The sequence below is a fragment of the Salmo salar genome, chromosome 06 (assembly GCF_965601325.2).
Source record: "Salmo salar chromosome 06, fSalSal1, whole genome shotgun sequence".
Classification (NCBI taxonomy): domain Eukaryota; kingdom Metazoa; phylum Chordata; class Actinopteri; order Salmoniformes; family Salmonidae; genus Salmo; species Salmo salar.
The window spans coordinates 29,618,720-29,637,688 of record NC_138296.1 but is presented as its reverse complement, the minus strand read 5'-3'; the positions used below and the strand labels follow the sequence as shown (position 1 = coordinate 29,637,688).

Genomic DNA, 18,969 nt, shown 5'->3' with positions numbered 1-18,969 from the left:
TGCATTTGAGGTGTGACTGACTATTCCTTTCTCTGTGCCTCAAGACATCAATGAGTGTTTGGAGAATAAGGCCACCTGTGGTCCCAATGCCGAGTGTCACAATGTGTTAGGGTCATACTCCTGCATCTGCAATGAGGGGTTTGTCTCCAGTACTGGAGTGGAAAGATTTATATTTGGCCAAGGAGTCACATGTAAAGGTAAGATGCCAAAGAAAACTGGTGATAACACTAACTATCAAAAGATGTGTACAGTACATCCAGAGAGCATATCAGGCATATACAGGATGTCATCATGTATGAAATGGTGAGTTTTCTTTTCCTAATGGTCTTTTTTACCCACATATAGATAGAAACGAGTGTGTGGACGACATCACAATTTGCGGGAAGCATAAACAGTGCTTCAACACACAAGGCAGCTACTCCTGTGTCTGCAATCCAGGGATTGGCCTGAAGTCTGGTAAAGCTCAATTCACAGGGAATGGAGAATCATGTGAGGAAATAACAGATCAGAAAGCCACCACAGACCAGACAGCAACCACAGACAGTGAGGATGCTCAAGGTGCTAAAGGTATGGGAGGAATTGTATTATCACCCTTAATGGGTTTTCTAGAAATCCTGGTTGGAAGCCTCCAGATTTCCTGCTATTTCCAAGAATCTTCCAACCGGGATTTGGGGAAAACAAGGGAATTTTGAGAAAGTTAAATCATTTTTTATCTATACCCCTTGATGTATTTTGCTCAATTGCTCCTCTTCCTCATGAAGCACCAGATACTAATTTCTTTATGACCAGAATGTGTAATTGATATTATGTGACTTGATCGGTTTTAGGTAGATCTGAACATCTTATGAAAATGTCACCTGTGCTTTCTATCATTCCTTTGTAGACTTGTGTAAAATAAATATGTTTATCTGTGGAGGGAATGGAACGTGCCATAATGCCACCAACAGTGGCCATCGGTGTGCGTGCCATGCAGGATTCACCAACTACGGAGACCCGCAGGGGAGATGTACTGGTGAGAATCACATTTATAGATCATCATTCTCATTGAGATGGAGCTGTTTCAACATTCAAATTTCAATACTTCCTCTGCATGATCAAGTTGTCATCACTTCATCAATAATTTCATTAAAAAATGTATTTTCATTTAAGATGCCTTACTCACTCATCTCTTCTCTTTCTACAGAGTTGAACTGTGACACGTTTGCGAGTGAGAAGCATCTTAAGATGGTAATCCACATGAGTATACAGTGTAATGATTCACACCTACAGGTATCTGCAGAACAAAATAGACTAACTTCCTCCTCTCTCTACCCCCCCCCCCCACCTGCTCTCTCTCTCTCTCTCTCTCTCTCTCCTCACTTTCTCTCCTCATCCCTCGTTCTCAGGTCATCCCAGGTCTGCAGGATGCTGTGGCCCTGATGAGGACCAGTTGTCTGAAGTTGAGTGAGAGTAATACGGCAGAACAAGTCGATGGAGAGGCCCTGCTAGAGGTACTACTGCTTATTTCTATATTTATATTTGAGGCCCTTTTTTATATTTGAGGCTCATTATAACCCAGGCATCCATCATAGAGAGGTTGACATATGCAGGTTCAGACTCAGCCCACACACATTAAGGAAAGGATACATGCAGTGAAACAACGACTGATGACCAGCACTGTTGGTACATCTAGCTTATTTACATTTAAGTCATTTAGCAGACGCTCTTATCCAGAGCGACTTACAAATTGGTGCATTCACCTTATGATATCCAGTGGAACAACCACTTTACAATAGTACATCTATATATTTTAGGGGGGGGGGGGGGGGGTTAGAAGGATTACTTTATCCTATCCTAGGTATTCCTTAAAGAGGTGGGGTTTCAGGTGTCTCCGGAAGGTGGTGATTGACTCCGCTGTCCTGGCGTCGTGAGGGAACTTGTTCCACCATAGGGGTGCCAGAGCAGCGAACAGTTTTGACTGGGCTGAGCGGGAACTGTGCTTCCTCAGAGGTAGGGGGGCCAGCAGGCCAGAGGTGGATGAGCGCAGTGCCCTCGTTTGGATGTAGGGACTGATCAGAGCCTGAAGGTACGGAGGTGCCGTTCCCCTCACGGCTCCGTAGGCAAGCACCATGGTCTTGTAGCGGATGCGAGCTTCAACTGGAAGCCAGTGGAGAGAGCGGAGGAGCGGGGTGACGTGAGAGAACTTGGGAAGGTTGAGTTTGTTGTCATGAACTCTTATAATGGAAACTGGCCTCCTTTTGCTGTATGACTTCTAAACATAGCATTGTGGTTTGTGTATGCCAAATATATAGTCATGTACATTTCGGAATTGGCCCTGACCCTGCTGTATATAACATTCTTCTATATTTATTCTCTTATTTCTTGTGTTTTTATTTCATTTATTTATTTTATTAGTTTTACTATTTTGATATTGAATACTGCAATGTTGTGTAGGGCTTGCAAGTTAAGAATTTCACTGTACTTGTGCATGTGACAAATAAAAGTCTCAGCCTCTCTGACTGTCTATGTAACCCCTCCTCCCCCACCTCTCTCTGTGTCTCTGTAGACTCTGTTGTCTGCTATAGACAGGCTCCTGTCTGGCGGGCCTCTGAATAATAACAAGGAAGTGAGTGTCTTGCTGGACCTGGTAGAGACTGCTCTGAAAATGATAGGACCTCTGCTGAAACACCCCGAGACCAGGAGGTTCAACACTCACACCGGTAGGAGAACGTCCTGAACTCAGCCATGAGTCCAGACAACAAACTCAGCCATGATTGTTTTGGCTTTTGAAGCCACCTAACGGAAGACAAGTTGTTATAACTTCCTTCGTAGTTTGTGGCCATTTGTGGCCATTTTTGAATAGCTTAAAGTTTTTCATTAGGTTAAATGGGTCACATTTCATTGCATAATTTCCTGGGAACAAGTCTGCCTTTCTAGCAGATAACCATTCTGAGAGTTGTAACATCTCACCTGCTGTAGGCCTGTTTGTGAAGATGTGAATGTATTTTCTTCCAGAGGTGGAGCTGTTGGTGCAGAGAAATGCCTCCTCACCCCAGGGACCCCTCACCTTGTCCTCTACACACGCTCAGCTAGACAGCCACTGGGAGACTGCTGCTGGAGACACCTCCTACCCAGGTTACCATCTTCATCATCCTCATCTTCATGATCAACTTCAACACTGCCATCATAATCCCACCACAATCATCAGAATCACAATCATCAGAACCAATCTTTATAATGTAATGATATAATGTGAAATTAATGTACACAGTGTCCAAACTCCTAGACTTAAACATTTGCTTTCTCAGGATTTGCAACGGTGTCCCTGCTCAGCTATAAGGGTCTGGAGACATCCACCAACCATTCCTTCTCAGGGCTGAAGGCACAGGAGGGCCACAGCTTCCAGATCAACTCCAAAGTGGTGACGGCCACCATTAGTAACAAGGACACATCCGTTCTCAAGGAGCCAGTCACATTCACCTTCTCCCATTTGAAGGTGAGGAGCAAAAGCATTACCTCTCTATCCCATTATGATGGTCTATGTGAATGTGGCAGTATCAAATCTTCATATGCTGCACTATATTTCAAGATCTATGCAGACATCTGAGTGAACCTGCTTTGCTTTTCTGGGATGGTCACTATGTGAAGTGTCCTGGAGTAACATTGTTTTTCTACTTCTCTTCTATGGTAATTGTGAATGTTGTTTCCCAGTCAGATGAAGGTAACTACACCTGTGTGTACTGGGATGCTGAGTTGGGAGAAGGGACCTGGTCTGATCGAGGCTGTTTGCTGGTGAAGTCCAATGCCACCCACACGGTGTGCTCCTGCTACCATCTCAGCAGTTTTTCTGTTCTTATGGCTCTCTATGAGTTCAAGGTGAGGGGGATTTCTCTTTTAGTCTAGCTGTACTTCTGCTGTAAGATAGAGCAGTAACAATGCCTTTTCTAATAGTTTCATTTCACTTTCTATTTAATTGTGCAATATGCGATAGTTTGGCTTTTAAAAAGTTTGCATTCATTTGAGAACAGTGAATCCATAAAGATGTTTTATTTTATTTGTTCTGTGTCTTGTCTAGCTAGATAGGGCTCCATTATTATTTCTCCAGGGGTATGTTGTCTATAAGACACATCCATGAAAGTTGTCAGTCACTGTGACTCACAGGAGGTTGGTGACACATTAACTGAAGCTCGTGGTAATAGAGTGGAATAAGTGGAATGGTATCAAATACATCAAACATATGGTTTCCATGTGTTTGGTACCATTCCATTTACTCCGTTCCAGCCATTATTATGAGCCATCCTCCCCTCAGCAGCCTCCACTGCTGTGACTATATGGTGACGTGTCTTCGCCTCCATTCCTCCCTCCAGGACACATTCCAGCTGCAGCTGATCACCTGGGTGGGCCTGTCCCTGTCCCTGCTGTGTCTCTTCCTCTGCATCCTCACCTTCTCCCTGATCCGCTCCATCCGGAGCACCCGCAATACCATCCACCTCCACCTCTGTCTCAGCCTCTTCATTGCCAACCTGGTCTTCCTCGTCGGCATCTCACACACCGAGAGCCAGGTAAGCTTGCATCCAACCAATCACATACGCTCTGCCCTCGAGGCAGAATTGCCCTCGGAACAAGATTGAATAAGGAAAACTCCACTGAGCTTTTCTGGGCGTGGGAGGTCAGAGGATGTGACAATATGTGAAACATTTACATGTGGCATAGGTACTCTGTCTATGTGGGTGGTGAGAAAAATGTTTTAGTAGGAAGAAATGTTAATGTATGCAGCGATTGTGTGTTCAGTTGTGGGTAACTTATTGTATTGTGAACCTTATCACTATCTACAGTATATGTAATTTCACTCACATTTAGTTTTCTCGATCACTCTCACCCCTTTACTTCCTTTCTCTTCATCCCTCTCTCCTCTCTTCCTCAGGCTGGTTGTGCGGTGGTGGCTGGACTGCTTCACTTCTTCTTCCTGGCAGCGTTCTGCTGGATGTGTCTGGAGGGAGTGCAGCTCTTCAGGATGGTGGTCCTGGTCTTCAACACCACCTTCAGGCCCCTCTACATGATGGCGGGGGGCTACGGCGTTCCTGCTGTCATCGTCGCCATCTCTGCCCTCGCCAACGCCAAAGGATACGGAACCGAACGCCAGTGAGTGACCACTGCATCGATCCCTGACAGTGTCATCTCCTGACTGGATTCCCTATATATATTTGTCTGACTCTCTGTCCTTCTCTGTTGTGTACTATAGAGATCAGGTATTCATGTGTGCATTGTGTGTTTTAGCTGCTGGCTCAACCTTGAGGATGGATTCATCTGGAGCTTCTTTGGCCCTGTCTGTATCATCATCATGGTGCGTATCACAGATGAAAGGTGTAATAGTTTCATCACTCCTACTTACAATGTTTTGTGTCATGTTAGTTCTACTTATCTCCCTCTCCCCTCCTAGGTGAATGTGTTTTTCTTCCTCATCACGGTGTGGAAGTTGGCCCAGAAGTTCTCCAGCCTGAACCCTGACCTTGACAAACTCTGCAAAATCAAGTGAGCCGGCAAAGAAACGGACGTTCTCACACAGGCTGTGTTATAGCCCATAACAAAGGACCACTGTTTTTCCTGGCCAGAACATGTGGGGGAAAAAACAGGCCTTACTGTAAGATGACATGTTGTGACCCATGCTTTCTATCTAACTTTGTGTGTTTGTCACCTCCTGCAGGGCATTCACCATAACTGCAGTGGCTCAGCTGTGTGTGCTGGGCACCATGTGGATCTTTGGCTGTTTCCAGTTTGAGGAAAGCACGCTGGCCATGTCGTACCTGTTCACCATCCTCAACAGTCTGCAGGGGGTCCTAGTGTTCCTCATGCACTGCCTGCTCTCTAAACAGGTACGTCAAGACTCTGTCAACCAGGGACCTTGAAGCAGTTCTAATATGGACATCGTACAGATGAGTCCAAACTGTTGGGCTTGGTGGGATGAAACGTAATCTCAGTATTGGGCCTTGAACCAAAAAACATTCAATAACATTGTTCATCAATACATAAGATCATTCTGGAAGCTTCTGGCAGGCCAGACCAAATGTGAAGGACCAAGTTTGGCCTTTGGGCCTCACAAAAGCCTAGGGGGAGGGATTCAGCATTGTTTAAATATTCCCCATGTAATGTTAATGGGGAGATAACATGGCTGTCATAGAATGTTGTAGTGTCATGTACATGCACCATTATGCTCATTCTATATAGTATTTTTTAGGAGCTAACAGTGTCATGTAAATGCATCATAATGCAGGAACCACATAGGCCCAACTCTCTAAATACATGGCTTTGGGTTATACTACTTTGGCTGAATTCCAAATGAGTTGTTAAGTGTTTAAATAATACTGATTGGCTTTAGTTTACTGTAGGGCCTACAGTTAAGGGTAGGCGAATATGTGCTTGTTGGACTCATAACAAATGTGGTGGATAATAAAGATGATGCATAAGAGCTGTTTACCATTTAAATAAATGGTCAAGGTTCTGTCTATGTAAATGAGCGTTCCCTGTCTCTCATGAGCATGCTTTACCGCATGCTCAAACATGGTCACACTAGAGAACGAACGCCCACTTACAGAGACAGGAACAATGGAGGAACGAATAGCTGGTTCCGGTCTACTTATTCCCTTCCCCGCATCCTTGCTCTGCCAGCTTTCTCTACCATCTTTGCTCATAGTGCTCTCTTTTGCACCTTGTAGGTGAGAGAGGAGTATGGCAAGATCCTGGACAGCGTCTGTGCACTACAGAAGACGAAGTACTCAGAGTTTTCCTCCAACCAGTCAAGCAACAGCAAATCACAGGTATTAACTCTTACTAATTGAGTTGCCAATATCTAAAAGAGCAGAAAGGCTTTCAATATGATGTACTTATGCCCTCCAACACTGTTAAGTTTGAGTGACACTGAACACTAGGTAAAGGTCTGCGAGGCAAAGTTCTGCGAGTAAAAGTTATACCATATTTATTGTTTACAGGAAAGTCATTAAATATACTCTGACGAATTGCCCTTGGAAAAAGAATGGGATGGTAAAATCTATTTCTGTCATGTACTAAGACACTCTAGATCTTGAGGTGCAATACTTTTAAATGCTCAATGAAGATGGATTGCTTTGATAATACTACTTGATTATAAACACATTGCTCATACATTTATATGGACCGAATAATGACCATCCAAACTTCTTTGACAATATTTATAATAATCTAATTAGATACAAATAACATTATTACAGTTTTAAGTAAGTCAGTAGACCGTAAAGGAAATCATACTACCAACTATCACCCTCTGGCGCTCATAGAGATTATGAATATTATGGGCACGTTGGAATTGACTGATATTGGCTCAGAAACCCGGATCTCGTAAGATATACTTGGAGGAGGCTTAATCAAGCTAGTCGGATTGATTATTTTCTTGTATCCTTTTCTATGGTGCCAAAAGTGAAATATGTATTGATTGAGGATCGAATGCGATCATATCATCAACTTATATCCCTCCATATAACTATGACATACTTTCCATGAGGACAGGGATATTTACAATTTTACCTGGGTTTATTGACTGACAGAACTTTCTTAACAACAACTAGGGACATATTACTTTTTCTTGCACAATACAGGTTCAGCGGACCCATTTATCATATGGGAGGCCAATCAATTGAATCTTCATCCCCAAAAACTGGTCAACAGAGAAAAGGCTTACAACAGAAATAGAAAATCTAACAGACATCAATGGTGTTGATGAATGTACTGCAGAAGCACTGAATACTCTATAGACAACGTAAAAGGAGTTTGAGGAACTTATTCATGAAAAAAATCGTGTTTCACTTATCTAAAAAACAGAGCAAATTAGATGGAGAATGGCAAGAAAAAGTTTTTCCTAAACCTTCAATATAGAAACCCAACCAAAAATAACCTACAGAAAATAGTTACAAAGATGGATAAATCCTTATCTCACCAAAGGATAAAAATATTTTAAACAAGCTTGTCAAGTTCCTCAAACCTCATTTGTCAGTGAGTTTTGTGATATCCTTCTCCCAAAAAATCATGTTAAACTATTTCAGACACCAAAAAAATATATTGTGAAGGCCTAATTACACAGGACAATCTATAGTTGGCACTTGACTCCTTTCAGACGGGAAAAACTTCTGACCTTGATGGCATTCCAATAGAGATAAAAAGTTGAATATATGTTCTACTGGAAGATCCATTACTATTATATTTTAATTAATCGCATATTAATTGCCACCTGTCGGACACACAAAGAGTGAATGATCACTCTCTTACTGAAGCAGGAGCCAGGAAGGCAGTACAAAGACCCAACATCTTTTTTTTTTTATTGCAAAAAAAATCATTTTGAATTAAAAATGTCCTACCAGACATTATTCATCATGATAAGACGGGATTCTTAAAATGAATATATTTTGGAGACAACATTACACAACTATTAGAAATAATTGAAAACTACGAGAATGTAGGGAAACCAGGTATAATCTATATAGCAGATTTTGAGAAAGCCTTTTATCCTGTCTAGAATCTGTGTAAGTGCCTGGATTTTTTTTTTTTTTTTTTGCAGAATCTCTAAGAGAACAATACTTTATGTAAAATAATAAATAACTGTTATTTCTCTGAGAATGTTGAATAGTCAAGAGGAGTAAAACAATGTGCCCGCTGTCACGAGACTTATTTGTTATAGCCATTGAACTGTTAGCTGTAAAAATCTGATCTACTGATTACATTAAAGCTGCACTGCAGAAATCGCTCCCCCATTTCCTGATTGCTAAAAATCTAATTTTAGTTTGTGACAAAACAAGCACATATAGTTTACGGCATCCTTGAACCATCTAAACCACTGTGAAATATATGTTCCATAACCAAAAATATTGTACTTTCAGCGGGTGTGCAAAACTGAAATTAAAAGACGCAAAAAGTAAACTTAAGAATGGGAAGCATAGAAATAGCTCACAGAACAGATCTACCGCTTCTTAGACTTGCTTTTAATGAGAATGACAGATCTATAACTCACTTTTTTATGTGAATTTGGTCGCCCAAAAAGTTACATATTGCAGCTTTAAGGGGCAAAACATTTATGGATTAGAGACAAAAGTATCAATGTACGCCGAGGATTCAAGTTTTTTCTTGAGTCCTCAATCTTCAACCTTATTGAGGACCTGGATAGTTTCTCTGGGTGAAACCCACCTATGATAAGTGTATTATATTATGGATTGGGTCTCTAAAAGATATCAACTTTAAATTGCCATGTAGCCTCCTGATTAAATGGGTGGATGGTGAAGTTTATGTGCTTGGTGTACATATACCAGAAAAGTTTAACGACCTTGGAACTATTAACTTCGATAGAAAACAAAATAGATAGGATCCTTAAATCATGGAGAGGGAAACACCTGTCCATTTACAGGAAAGTTACCCTGATTCATTCTCTATTGATATCTCAGTTTATATATTTACTAATGGCTCTACCGACTTCAGGAGAATCCTTTTTCAAGTCATGCGAGAAAAATATATTTAATTTTAATGGCAAACCAGATAAAGTTATATTTATATAACGAACATGAGTTTGGATATTAAGGCATTAAACCTATCCCTTAAAGCCTCTGTTATACCAAAATTATATCTAAATCCAAACTGGTTTTCCAGATGGGTACTAATAGCCACATCCAATTTCAAAAGTGAGCTTTTTGCTTTACTGATTAAAATAAAACATTTCCAGTGGATTGATAACGTAACCCTCTTTAACGTATTCTTCTTTTAAAATGAAGCCATACAGAGCTGGTCAAAATTCAAATTTCATACTCCAGAAGAGGCAGAACAAATATTACAGCAAATAATATGTCTAAACTCCAATGTACTAATTTTTTGGGGAAGAAATGTAGAAGGCAGGTATCATGTTTATGGATGACAATGTAAATAAGGACGGTAAAATTATGTCACACAAGAAATGAACAAATGTGTATGGAGATAAATACAGAAGTATAACCAACTCATTGCAGCTCTGCCACAAAAATGGAAGACTGCAATTACTCAAAACAGAAACAAATTAATTGGTTTGTCGGCCTCCAATGAAAAACCATGCATGGCTTAAAATGACAGGTATAAATCATGAAATGTACCAGTTTCAATATAGGGTTGAGAGGTTTGACAACTATGCAGCATGAAATTCAAGATAATTGGGAACAGGTTTTTGATGTCCCATTACCATTGAATCAGGTTTATGAACTGATATACAAAACAAAAAATGGACGCATCAATCCGATCTTTTCAATGTAAACTACTATATAAAATTCTCGCCACAAACATAATCCTCAATATATGGCACAATGAACACTCAGCTCTGTGCAGACTCTGTCATGAGGAAACACAATAAACAGATTTCATTTGGTACTTCAGTGGCTCGGTTTTGGAGTCAGGTCCAGGAGTGGTTGTTACAGTGCTTTGCAAAAGTATTCATCCCCCTTGGCGTTTTTCTATTTTGTTGCATTACAACCTGCAATTTATATTGATTTTTATTTGGATTTCAGGTAATGGACATACACAAAATAGTCCAAATTGGTTAAATGAAAAAGTTCTTAAAAATTAAAAACTGAAAAGTGGTGCGTGTATATGTATTCACCCCCTTTGCTATGAAGCCCCTAAATAAGATCTGGTGCAACCAATTACCTTCAGAAGTATCATAATTAGATTGCACACAGGTGGACTTTATTTTACTAAGTGTTACATGATCTCAGTATATATACACATGTTCTAAAAGGCCCCAGAGTCTACTACACCACCACCAAGCAAGCGGCACCATGAAGACCAAGGAGCTCTTCAAACAGGTCAGGGACAAGGTTGTGGAGAAGTACAGATCAGGGTTAGGTTATAAAAAAATATCAAAAACGTTGAAAATCCCACAGAGCACCATTAAATCCATTATTAAAAAATGTAATATGCCATCACAACAAACCTGCCAAGAGGGGGCCGCTCACCAGTTAGTTTGTGGACATCTGAGGGTATTGGTATTTAAGATTAAAGTGTACTGTATATCTGAGCGTAGATAGATGTGAGTAGCAGTAGAATAAGTATTGTTGGCCATTAGTTTTCTCCAATCAGGGGAGGATTGATACTGCTGAAAAAAAAAATATATAATACTAATAGGGGGATTAGAAATTAGACAAAAATTTGCTTGATAGAACCCAGAATCTGTAATATTATTAAGGCTGATCTGCAAGTTAAAGTTCTGCATAAAATATTACATTTACTGTATTATACAAAGGATATAAGCATATTAGAATATTTAGATACAAGTCAAATGTGCATTCATCCAAACTTCAGAGTACTTCAATCTCAATTTCTCAGAGGGCACACTCTTATCAGGTTAATGGTCAATTTGGAACATTTGTTTTACAGCGCATTGTAAAATTCTCACTTCTTTCCCCATCCAGAGACATCTTTAATTAATCAGTCCATTAATTTCATCGTTAATCATTACTGACCATGGTTTGGGACATCATGTTCAGAACTGAGCAGAGGTGTGATCAGTCTAGTCATTTCCTTCAAGTGAGATTGCTCAAAGGCAATTTTAAAAACCTTTCAAAGCACAACAGAGGAGGAAAAGAACTGTCATTTTTGATGATTTCCATAAAATAGGCAAATGTGTGATTCTGGGCCAGAGCCGACGCTCCCTAAAGATGAGGTGGGTGAGGAAGGTGTTAAGTGAAGCATTTTGTCTAGCGGGTGAAAGAGAGAGACAGCAGAGCCACTTGTGCATTAATAATGGACTGTGATGACAGAGTCTGATCAAAAAGCAACTGATTGACGTTGTTGTCTGTCTTTGCCCTCTCTCTGTCTGTGTCCCCCAGACATCCAAGAGTGCCCAGAACACGGGAGAGTCTCAGATCTAGGGGGCTGGACATGACCCCATGATGCCTGACCTCGTGACCTCCTAGCAACACCTGGGAGTTTTATAAAACCATAATCACCCTGATTTAATGAGAGGCATAAGTTGATGCTTGCCTGGTCCGAGATCTGTTTGTGCTGTCTTGCCAAAAGAGCACAAAAGGACCAGGAATCTATCCTGGGATGATTGATGTCCATTTTTTTGTGACAACTATATTTCGCTTTAAGCAGAATTGTGCACATTTTTTTAAGACTGTCAATTTTACTGTACTTTCTTGTTGGGCTGGCCTGGATATTATTTTAAGCTAAAACTCCAAAGAGTAACGATAACAAAGTTATTTATTGTTTTACACTGATTTTCCTATTCACAGTTTCATGTCTTTTTCCAACCTTGATATTCTTTGGATTATATAATGCTGATGAGAAACCCCCCTCCTACTGTAGAAGAGTGGACCAGTCCTGCATGATTTAACCAGGGAAAACTCATCATGGATTATTACATTATACATTATCCAGGTACTTTCTCTGATCTTAAAATACATAACAGATGAAAAGCAACAAATTATAAAAAATAGTCATAAGCTATCATGGTTTTATTTAAAAAATAACCACCAAAGGTCGAGTTGTGAGAGTCAGATTGAAATCATGTCAGATTGAAATGTATATTTTGTGTATATAGTTTTATAATTGTATCTCAATTTTAAAAGGGATCAACCAAAAAATGTACAAGAATCATGATCATGACTGTTACATTGTTTCTAATAAGGTGTGCATCCTGTCAAATAAGGACAAATTAAAATCATTGTAAATATTTTCTTTCTTATGGGTCCATACCTCACCATCTGCTGCGTCACAGCATTCTCCAACGCCTTGCTCACCAACCCTCGGACACAGGGAACAAGACAACAACCACATAATACAAGCATACCCATACAAACAATAGCAGCAGCCCCCAAGATGGTAGCTACTATGGTTTTCCATTTGCCAAACATTTCATCAAACAACCCTGTCACAGATGTATTAACCCCTGAGTTTTCAGCCTATTCTTCACTTAGAGCCGTTAACCCTGCTAGAGCTCTTGTAATAAACGTACAGCAATGACCCCCCACCATCCTACAGACCCCGCCCTTTTCTGCCAATAACATATCGAGAGCCAGCCTATTTTGCCAGGTCATGAGGGAGGTGGCGGATAATTGGTCAGAGATCCCCTTTACTGCATCCCCGATTTCATTCATGAATCTCTGTTGATTATAATAGATGTAATTAATTCAATCCACATTTTTATTTATTGTCAACCACCAAAAGAACGTAGTGGTAAGGCCTTCACCTATTTGATTCATAGCTTTGTATTCATCTGGAACTCCCCTGGGGATGCCAATAGCATCCATCTAGACAGGGCTACTCCCATCCTGGTCAAAACTCCTCCTGTGCCTACTTTGGCCTCGTATAACTGGCCTCTGATGACTAATTCTAACTGGTTGGACCAATAACACCGGTGTGCAAGTACTTAACCACCCTTTTGGTATTGTCTGTCGTATGTGTCCTTTGCTGGTACAAGCCCCCCATACATCAGTTATAGGTGCTGTGAGGTTAAGAATTTTCTCCTGTTCTTCCAAACCTAAGTCAGTCATATTAATTACCGTCTTACAGCCATTAAAATCACCTATGTTCTTGGTGCCATTCTTGTGTCTATAACACTGGTACTCACCAGGAGTTGAAGTGAACCGAGGTGGGTTGGCTGAGTACTTCAATCTGGCCAACCCAATCCCTGTACAGTCTGCTTTCCTAGGGAATTGTTTAATGTTTACCTTAAATCCTACATCTTGACATTCTTTGACTCCTATTCTATAAGTCACTCGTCCTTGATGGTCAGTGTGTTATATAGTTTGTCTTTTACTTCTTATCAATGACAACGGCATTGTATAATTAGTACCGGAAGGTGGTGGATCTGGATGTATCAGAAAGATTACCAAGACTATGATGCAGCTCAGAGTCCCTAATATTTCCAAAAACCGCCAACCCTCTCCTGCCCTTAGTCGGTCTGCTAGGTACCACCCCATACTCACACTTCTAGGAGCACACACAGTGATGATAGGTCAGGGTAGGAAATCTTCGTTAAAGTGGTAACCCCGGACCCTATTGGTACTCGGTTCTGCTCCCTAACTCTGTGTGTGTTCAGCAGTGTTTGTATGCGTTCCTACCTTTTTGCAGTGGGTAACGTGGACCCAAGTGGCTCTCTCCGCTATTCTAATGGCAAAGGCGGTGGTTAACAGAACCTGGTATGGGCCGTCCCAACGGGGCCACTTCCAGTCTTTTCTCCTCAAGGATTGAATCCACACCCAGTCTCCCAGTTGGATCGAGGGAATCACCGTCTTCTGTAACTCACCTTTAGGACACAAAAGCTTTGAAATACGGGTGTGGTTAACCTGTTAGGGCTAGGGGGCAGTATTTACATGGCCGGATAAAAAACGTACCCGATTTAATCTGGTTATTACTACTGCCCAGAAACTAGAATATGCATATAATTATTGGCTTTTGATAGAAAACACCCTAAAGTTTCTAAAACTGTTTGAATGGTGTCTGTGAGTATAACAGAACTCATATGGCAGGCAAAAACCTGAGAAGATTCTGTACAGGAAGTGCCCTCTCTGACCATTCCTTGGGCTTCTTGGCTCTCTTTATTGAAAACTGAGGATCTTTGCTGTAACGTGACACTTCCTACGGCTCCCATAGGCTCTCAGAACCCGGGAAAAAGCTGAATGATGTAATTCCAGCCCCTGGCTGAAAAACATTAGCGCCTTTGGTAAGTGGTCTATCAGAGAACAATGAGACTGAGGCGCGTGCACGAGGCGACCCCATGTTTTTATTTTCTCTCGCTTTGAACTAAAACACAGATTCCCGGTCGGAATATTATCTCTTTTTTACGAGAAAAATCGCATAAAAATTGATTTTAAACAGCGGTTGACATGCTTCGAAGTACGGTAATGGAATATTTAGAACTTTTTTGTCACGAAACGCGTCGGGCGAGTCACCCTTCGTCACCCTTCTGATAGTGTCTTGAACGCACGAACAAAACAGAGGATATTTGAACATAACTATGGATTATTTTGAACCAAACCAACATTTGTTATTGAAGTAGAAGTCCTGGGAGTGCATTCTGACGAAGAACAGCAAAGGTACTCCAATTTTTATTATAGTAAATCTGAGTTTGGTGAGGGCCAAACTTGGTGGGGTTCAAAATAGCTAGCCCGTGATGGCGAGCTATCTACTCAGAATATTGCAAAATGTGCTTTTGCCGAAAAGCTATTTTAAAATCTCACACCGCGATTGCATAAAGGAGTTCGGTATCTATAATTCTTAAAATAATTGTTATGTTTTTTGTGAACGTTTATCGTGAGTAATTTAGTAAATTCACCGGAAGTTTGCGGTGGGTATGCTAGTTCTGAATGTCACATGCTAATGTAAAAAGCTGTTTTTTGATATAAATATGAACTTGATTGAACAAAACATGCATGTATTGTATAACATAATGTCCTAGGAGTGTCATCTGATGAAGATCATCAAAGGTTAGTGCTGCATTTAGCTGTGGTTTGGGTTTATGTGACATTATATGCTAGCTTGAAAAATGGGTGTCTGATTATTTCTGGCTGGGTACTCTGCTGACATAATCTAATGTTTTGCTTTCGTTGTAAAGCCTTTTTGAAATCGGACAGTGTGGTTAGATTAACGAGAGTCTTGTCTTTAAAATGGTGTAAAATAGTCATATGTTTGAGAAATTGAAGTAATAGCATTTCTAAGGTATTTGAATAACGCGCAATGGGATTCCACTGGCTGTTGAGTAGGTGGGACGATTTCGTCCCACATACCCTAGAGAGGTTAATGTAACCACGTTAACCGAGTTCAAAAAGGCTTTACGGCGAAAGCATAAAGTTAGATTATGTTAGGACAGTGAAAACACAAGAAAAACCACACAGCCATTTTCAATGCAAGGACAGGTGTCACCAAAAGCAGAAAACCAGCTAAAATGATGCACTAACCTTTGACGATCTTCATCACATGACACTCCTAGGACATTATGTTATACAATACATGCATGTTTTGTTCAATCAAGTTCATATTTATATCAAAAAACAGCTTTTTACATTAGCATGTGACGTTCAGAACTAGCATACACACCGAAAACTTCCGGTGAATTTACTAAATTACTCTTGATAAATGTTTACAAAATACATAAGAATTATTTAAAGAATTATAGATACAGAACTCCTTTATGCAATCGCGGTGTCAGATTTTAAAATAGCTTTTCGGCAAAAGCACATTTTGCAATATTGTGAGTAGATAGCTCGGCCATCATGGCTAGCTAAACAGACACTCGCCAACATCGAGGCTCAGTAAACTCAGATTTACTAGTAGAAAAATTGGATTACCTTTGCTGTTCTTCGTCAGAATGCACTCCCAGGACTTCTACTTCAATAACAAATGTTGTTTTGGTTCAAAATATTCCATAGTTATGTTCAAATATCCTCCGTTTTGTTTGTGTGTTCAGGTACCTATCCGAAGGGTGATGCGCGGACGCCTGTCGTGACAAAAAAATTCTAAATATTCCATTACCGTACATAGAAGCATGTCAAACGCTGTTTAAAATCAATTTTTATGCTATTTTTCTCATAAAATAGCGATAATATTCCAACCGGGCGACGTTGTTTTCGTTCAAAGGCTGAAAGAAAAACATGGCCACTTCTCGGGGCCGCGCATCTCCTGTCTCTGAGCCACCAGCCTGACCACTCACAAACAGCGCTCCTGTACCTAGCCCAGAGACAGCAGAGATCTCATTCCACTTTCTGGCGCCTTCAGAGAGCCTATGGGAGCCTTAGAAATTGTCACGTTACAGCAGAGATGCTGTATTTTTGACAGAGATGCCACAGAAGCACAAGAAATGGTCAGAGAGTGCACTTCCTGTATGGAATCTTCTCGGGTTTTGGCCTGCCATATGAGTTCTGTTACACTCACAGACACCATTCAAACAGTTTTATAAACTTTAGAGTGTTTTCTATCCAAATCTACCAATTATATGCATATTCTCGTTCTGGAAAAGAGTAGTAACCAGTTTAAATCGGGTACGTTTTTTATCCGGCCGTGAAAATACTGCCCCCTAGCCCTAAGAAGTTAAATGAAGGTCATAACAAAAATCCTAATCCGAAGAGTTATGATTAGAGATAGGCTTAGAACAGTCATCGATAAGTATGTGTTGACAGTATATGCATTTGTTTTCTCTGATGTCCTGAATTAGTTTGATTTTGTGTGACATTTCTGAATTAGTGTGATTTTGTGTGACATTTCTGAATTAGTTTGATTTTGTGTGAAATTTCTGAATCCAATAAAAATAGATGTGTTATAGTGTATGTGAAATATTTAGCCAATAGGGTGGATTGTAATGGAAATCATATGATTAACCTGTTATGGCTAGGGGGCAGTATTTTCACGGCCGGATAAAAAACGTACCCGATTTAATCTGATTATTACTCCTGCCCAGAAACTAGAATATGCATATAATTATTAGCTTTGGATAGAAAACACACAAGTTTCTTAAACTGTTTGAATGGTGTCTGTGAGTATAACAGAACTCATTTGGCAGGCCAAAACCTGAGAAGATTCCTTACAGGAAGTGCCCTGTCTGACCATTTCTTGCCCTTCTTGATTATCTCTATCCATTACAGGGGATCTCTGCTGTTACGTGACACTTCCTACGGCTCCCATGGGCTCTCAGAAGGCGGCAAAAAGCTGAATCGTGGCTTTGCAGGCTCTGGCTGAAAAAAAGTAGCGCGTTTGGTTAGTGGCTGGTCACAGTACTGTGAGACTCAGGCTCGTGCACGAGGGGATCCCATGCTTTTATTTTCTCTCTCTTTGTATGTATACACGCTTTCCCGGTCGGAATATTATCGCTTTTTTACGAGAAAAATGGCATAAAAATTGATTTTAAACAGCGGTTGACATGCTTCGAAGTACGGTAATGGAATATTTACAATTTTTTTGTCACGAAATGCGTCGTGCTCGTGACCCTTATTTACACTTCGGATAGTGTCTTGAACGCATGAACAAAACGCCGCTATTTGAATATAACAATGGATTATTTTGAACCAAACCAACATTTGTTATTGAAGTAGCAGTCCTGGGAGTGCATTCTGACGAAGAACACCAAAGGTAATCAAACTTTTCTAATAGTAAATCGGAGTTTGGTAAGGTCTAAACTTGGTGGGTGTGTAAATAGCTAGCCGTGATGGCTGGGCTATCTACTCAGAATATTGCAAAATGTGCTTTCACCGAAAAACTATTTTAAAATCGGACACCTCGATTGCACAAAGGAGTTCTGTATCTATAATTCTTAAAATAATTGTTATGTTTTTTGTGAACGTTTATCGTGAGTAATTTAGTAAATTCACCGGAGGTTTGCGGGGGGTATGCTAGTTCTGAACGTCACATGCTAATGTAAAAAGCTGTTTTTTGATATAAATATGAACTTGATTGAACAAAACATGCATGTATTGTATAACATAACGTCCTAGGTGTGTCATCTGATGAAGATCATCAAAGGTTAGTGCTGCATTTAGCTGTGGTTTTGTTTTTTGTGACATTATATGCTAGCTTGAAAAATGGGTGTCTGATTATTTCTGGCTTGGTACTCTGCTGACATAATCTAATGTTTTATTTTCGCTGTAAAGCCTTTTTGAAATCGGACAGTGTGGTTAGATAAAGGAGAGTCTTGTCTTTAAAATGCTGTAAAATAGTCATATGTTTGAAATATTGAAGTTTTTGTATTTTTGAGGAATTTGTAATTCGCGCCACGCCTATCATTGGATATTGGAGCAGGTGTTCCGCTAGCGGAACGTCTAGATGTAAGAGGTTAAAGTCAAATCATGATAGAGCACTACAGAAGCCGAGTCCTCTACTGCCCGAGCTGCTGCCACCATAGACTCTAAACATAGTGGCATGGCTTGGGCTACTTCCTTTAATCGGGAGGAATAGTAAGCAATAGGCCTATTTTCCCCCCCGTGTCTCTGGGTAAAGTACTGACGTCATGTACCCCTCCCT

General features: G+C 40.4%; 1 protein-coding gene across 2 annotated transcripts in view; it reads left to right on the top strand.

Annotated features, from left to right (window-relative positions):
* The window catches only part of LOC106606823 (adhesion G protein-coupled receptor E5), a 29,260-nt gene extending 16,569 nt beyond the window's left edge, over positions 1-12,691 (top strand). The window contains exons 4-19 of one of the 2 annotated variants that reach the window (XM_045720052.2): positions 45-197; positions 346-567; positions 917-1,012; positions 1,184-1,227; positions 1,386-1,490; positions 2,546-2,699; positions 2,995-3,114; positions 3,288-3,475; positions 3,691-3,855; positions 4,347-4,541; positions 4,904-5,121; positions 5,257-5,323; positions 5,420-5,511; positions 5,684-5,852; positions 6,693-6,794; positions 11,844-12,691. In XM_045720052.2, the coding sequence (XP_045576008.1) occupies positions 45-197; positions 346-567; positions 917-1,012; positions 1,184-1,227; positions 1,386-1,490; positions 2,546-2,699; positions 2,995-3,114; positions 3,288-3,475; positions 3,691-3,855; positions 4,347-4,541; positions 4,904-5,121; positions 5,257-5,323; positions 5,420-5,511; positions 5,684-5,852; positions 6,693-6,794; positions 11,844-11,885 (2,132 nt within the window). In that variant the 3' untranslated portion in view covers positions 11,886-12,691. Of the gene's footprint in view, positions 1-44; positions 198-345; positions 568-883; positions 1,013-1,183; positions 1,228-1,385; positions 1,491-2,545; positions 2,700-2,994; positions 3,115-3,287; positions 3,476-3,690; positions 3,856-4,346; positions 4,542-4,903; positions 5,122-5,256; positions 5,324-5,419; positions 5,512-5,683; positions 5,853-6,692; positions 6,795-11,843 lie in introns of both variants that reach the window. The other variant, XM_014203195.3, reaches the window with a different exon arrangement.
* Positions 12,692-18,969: the final 6,278 nt, after the last annotated feature.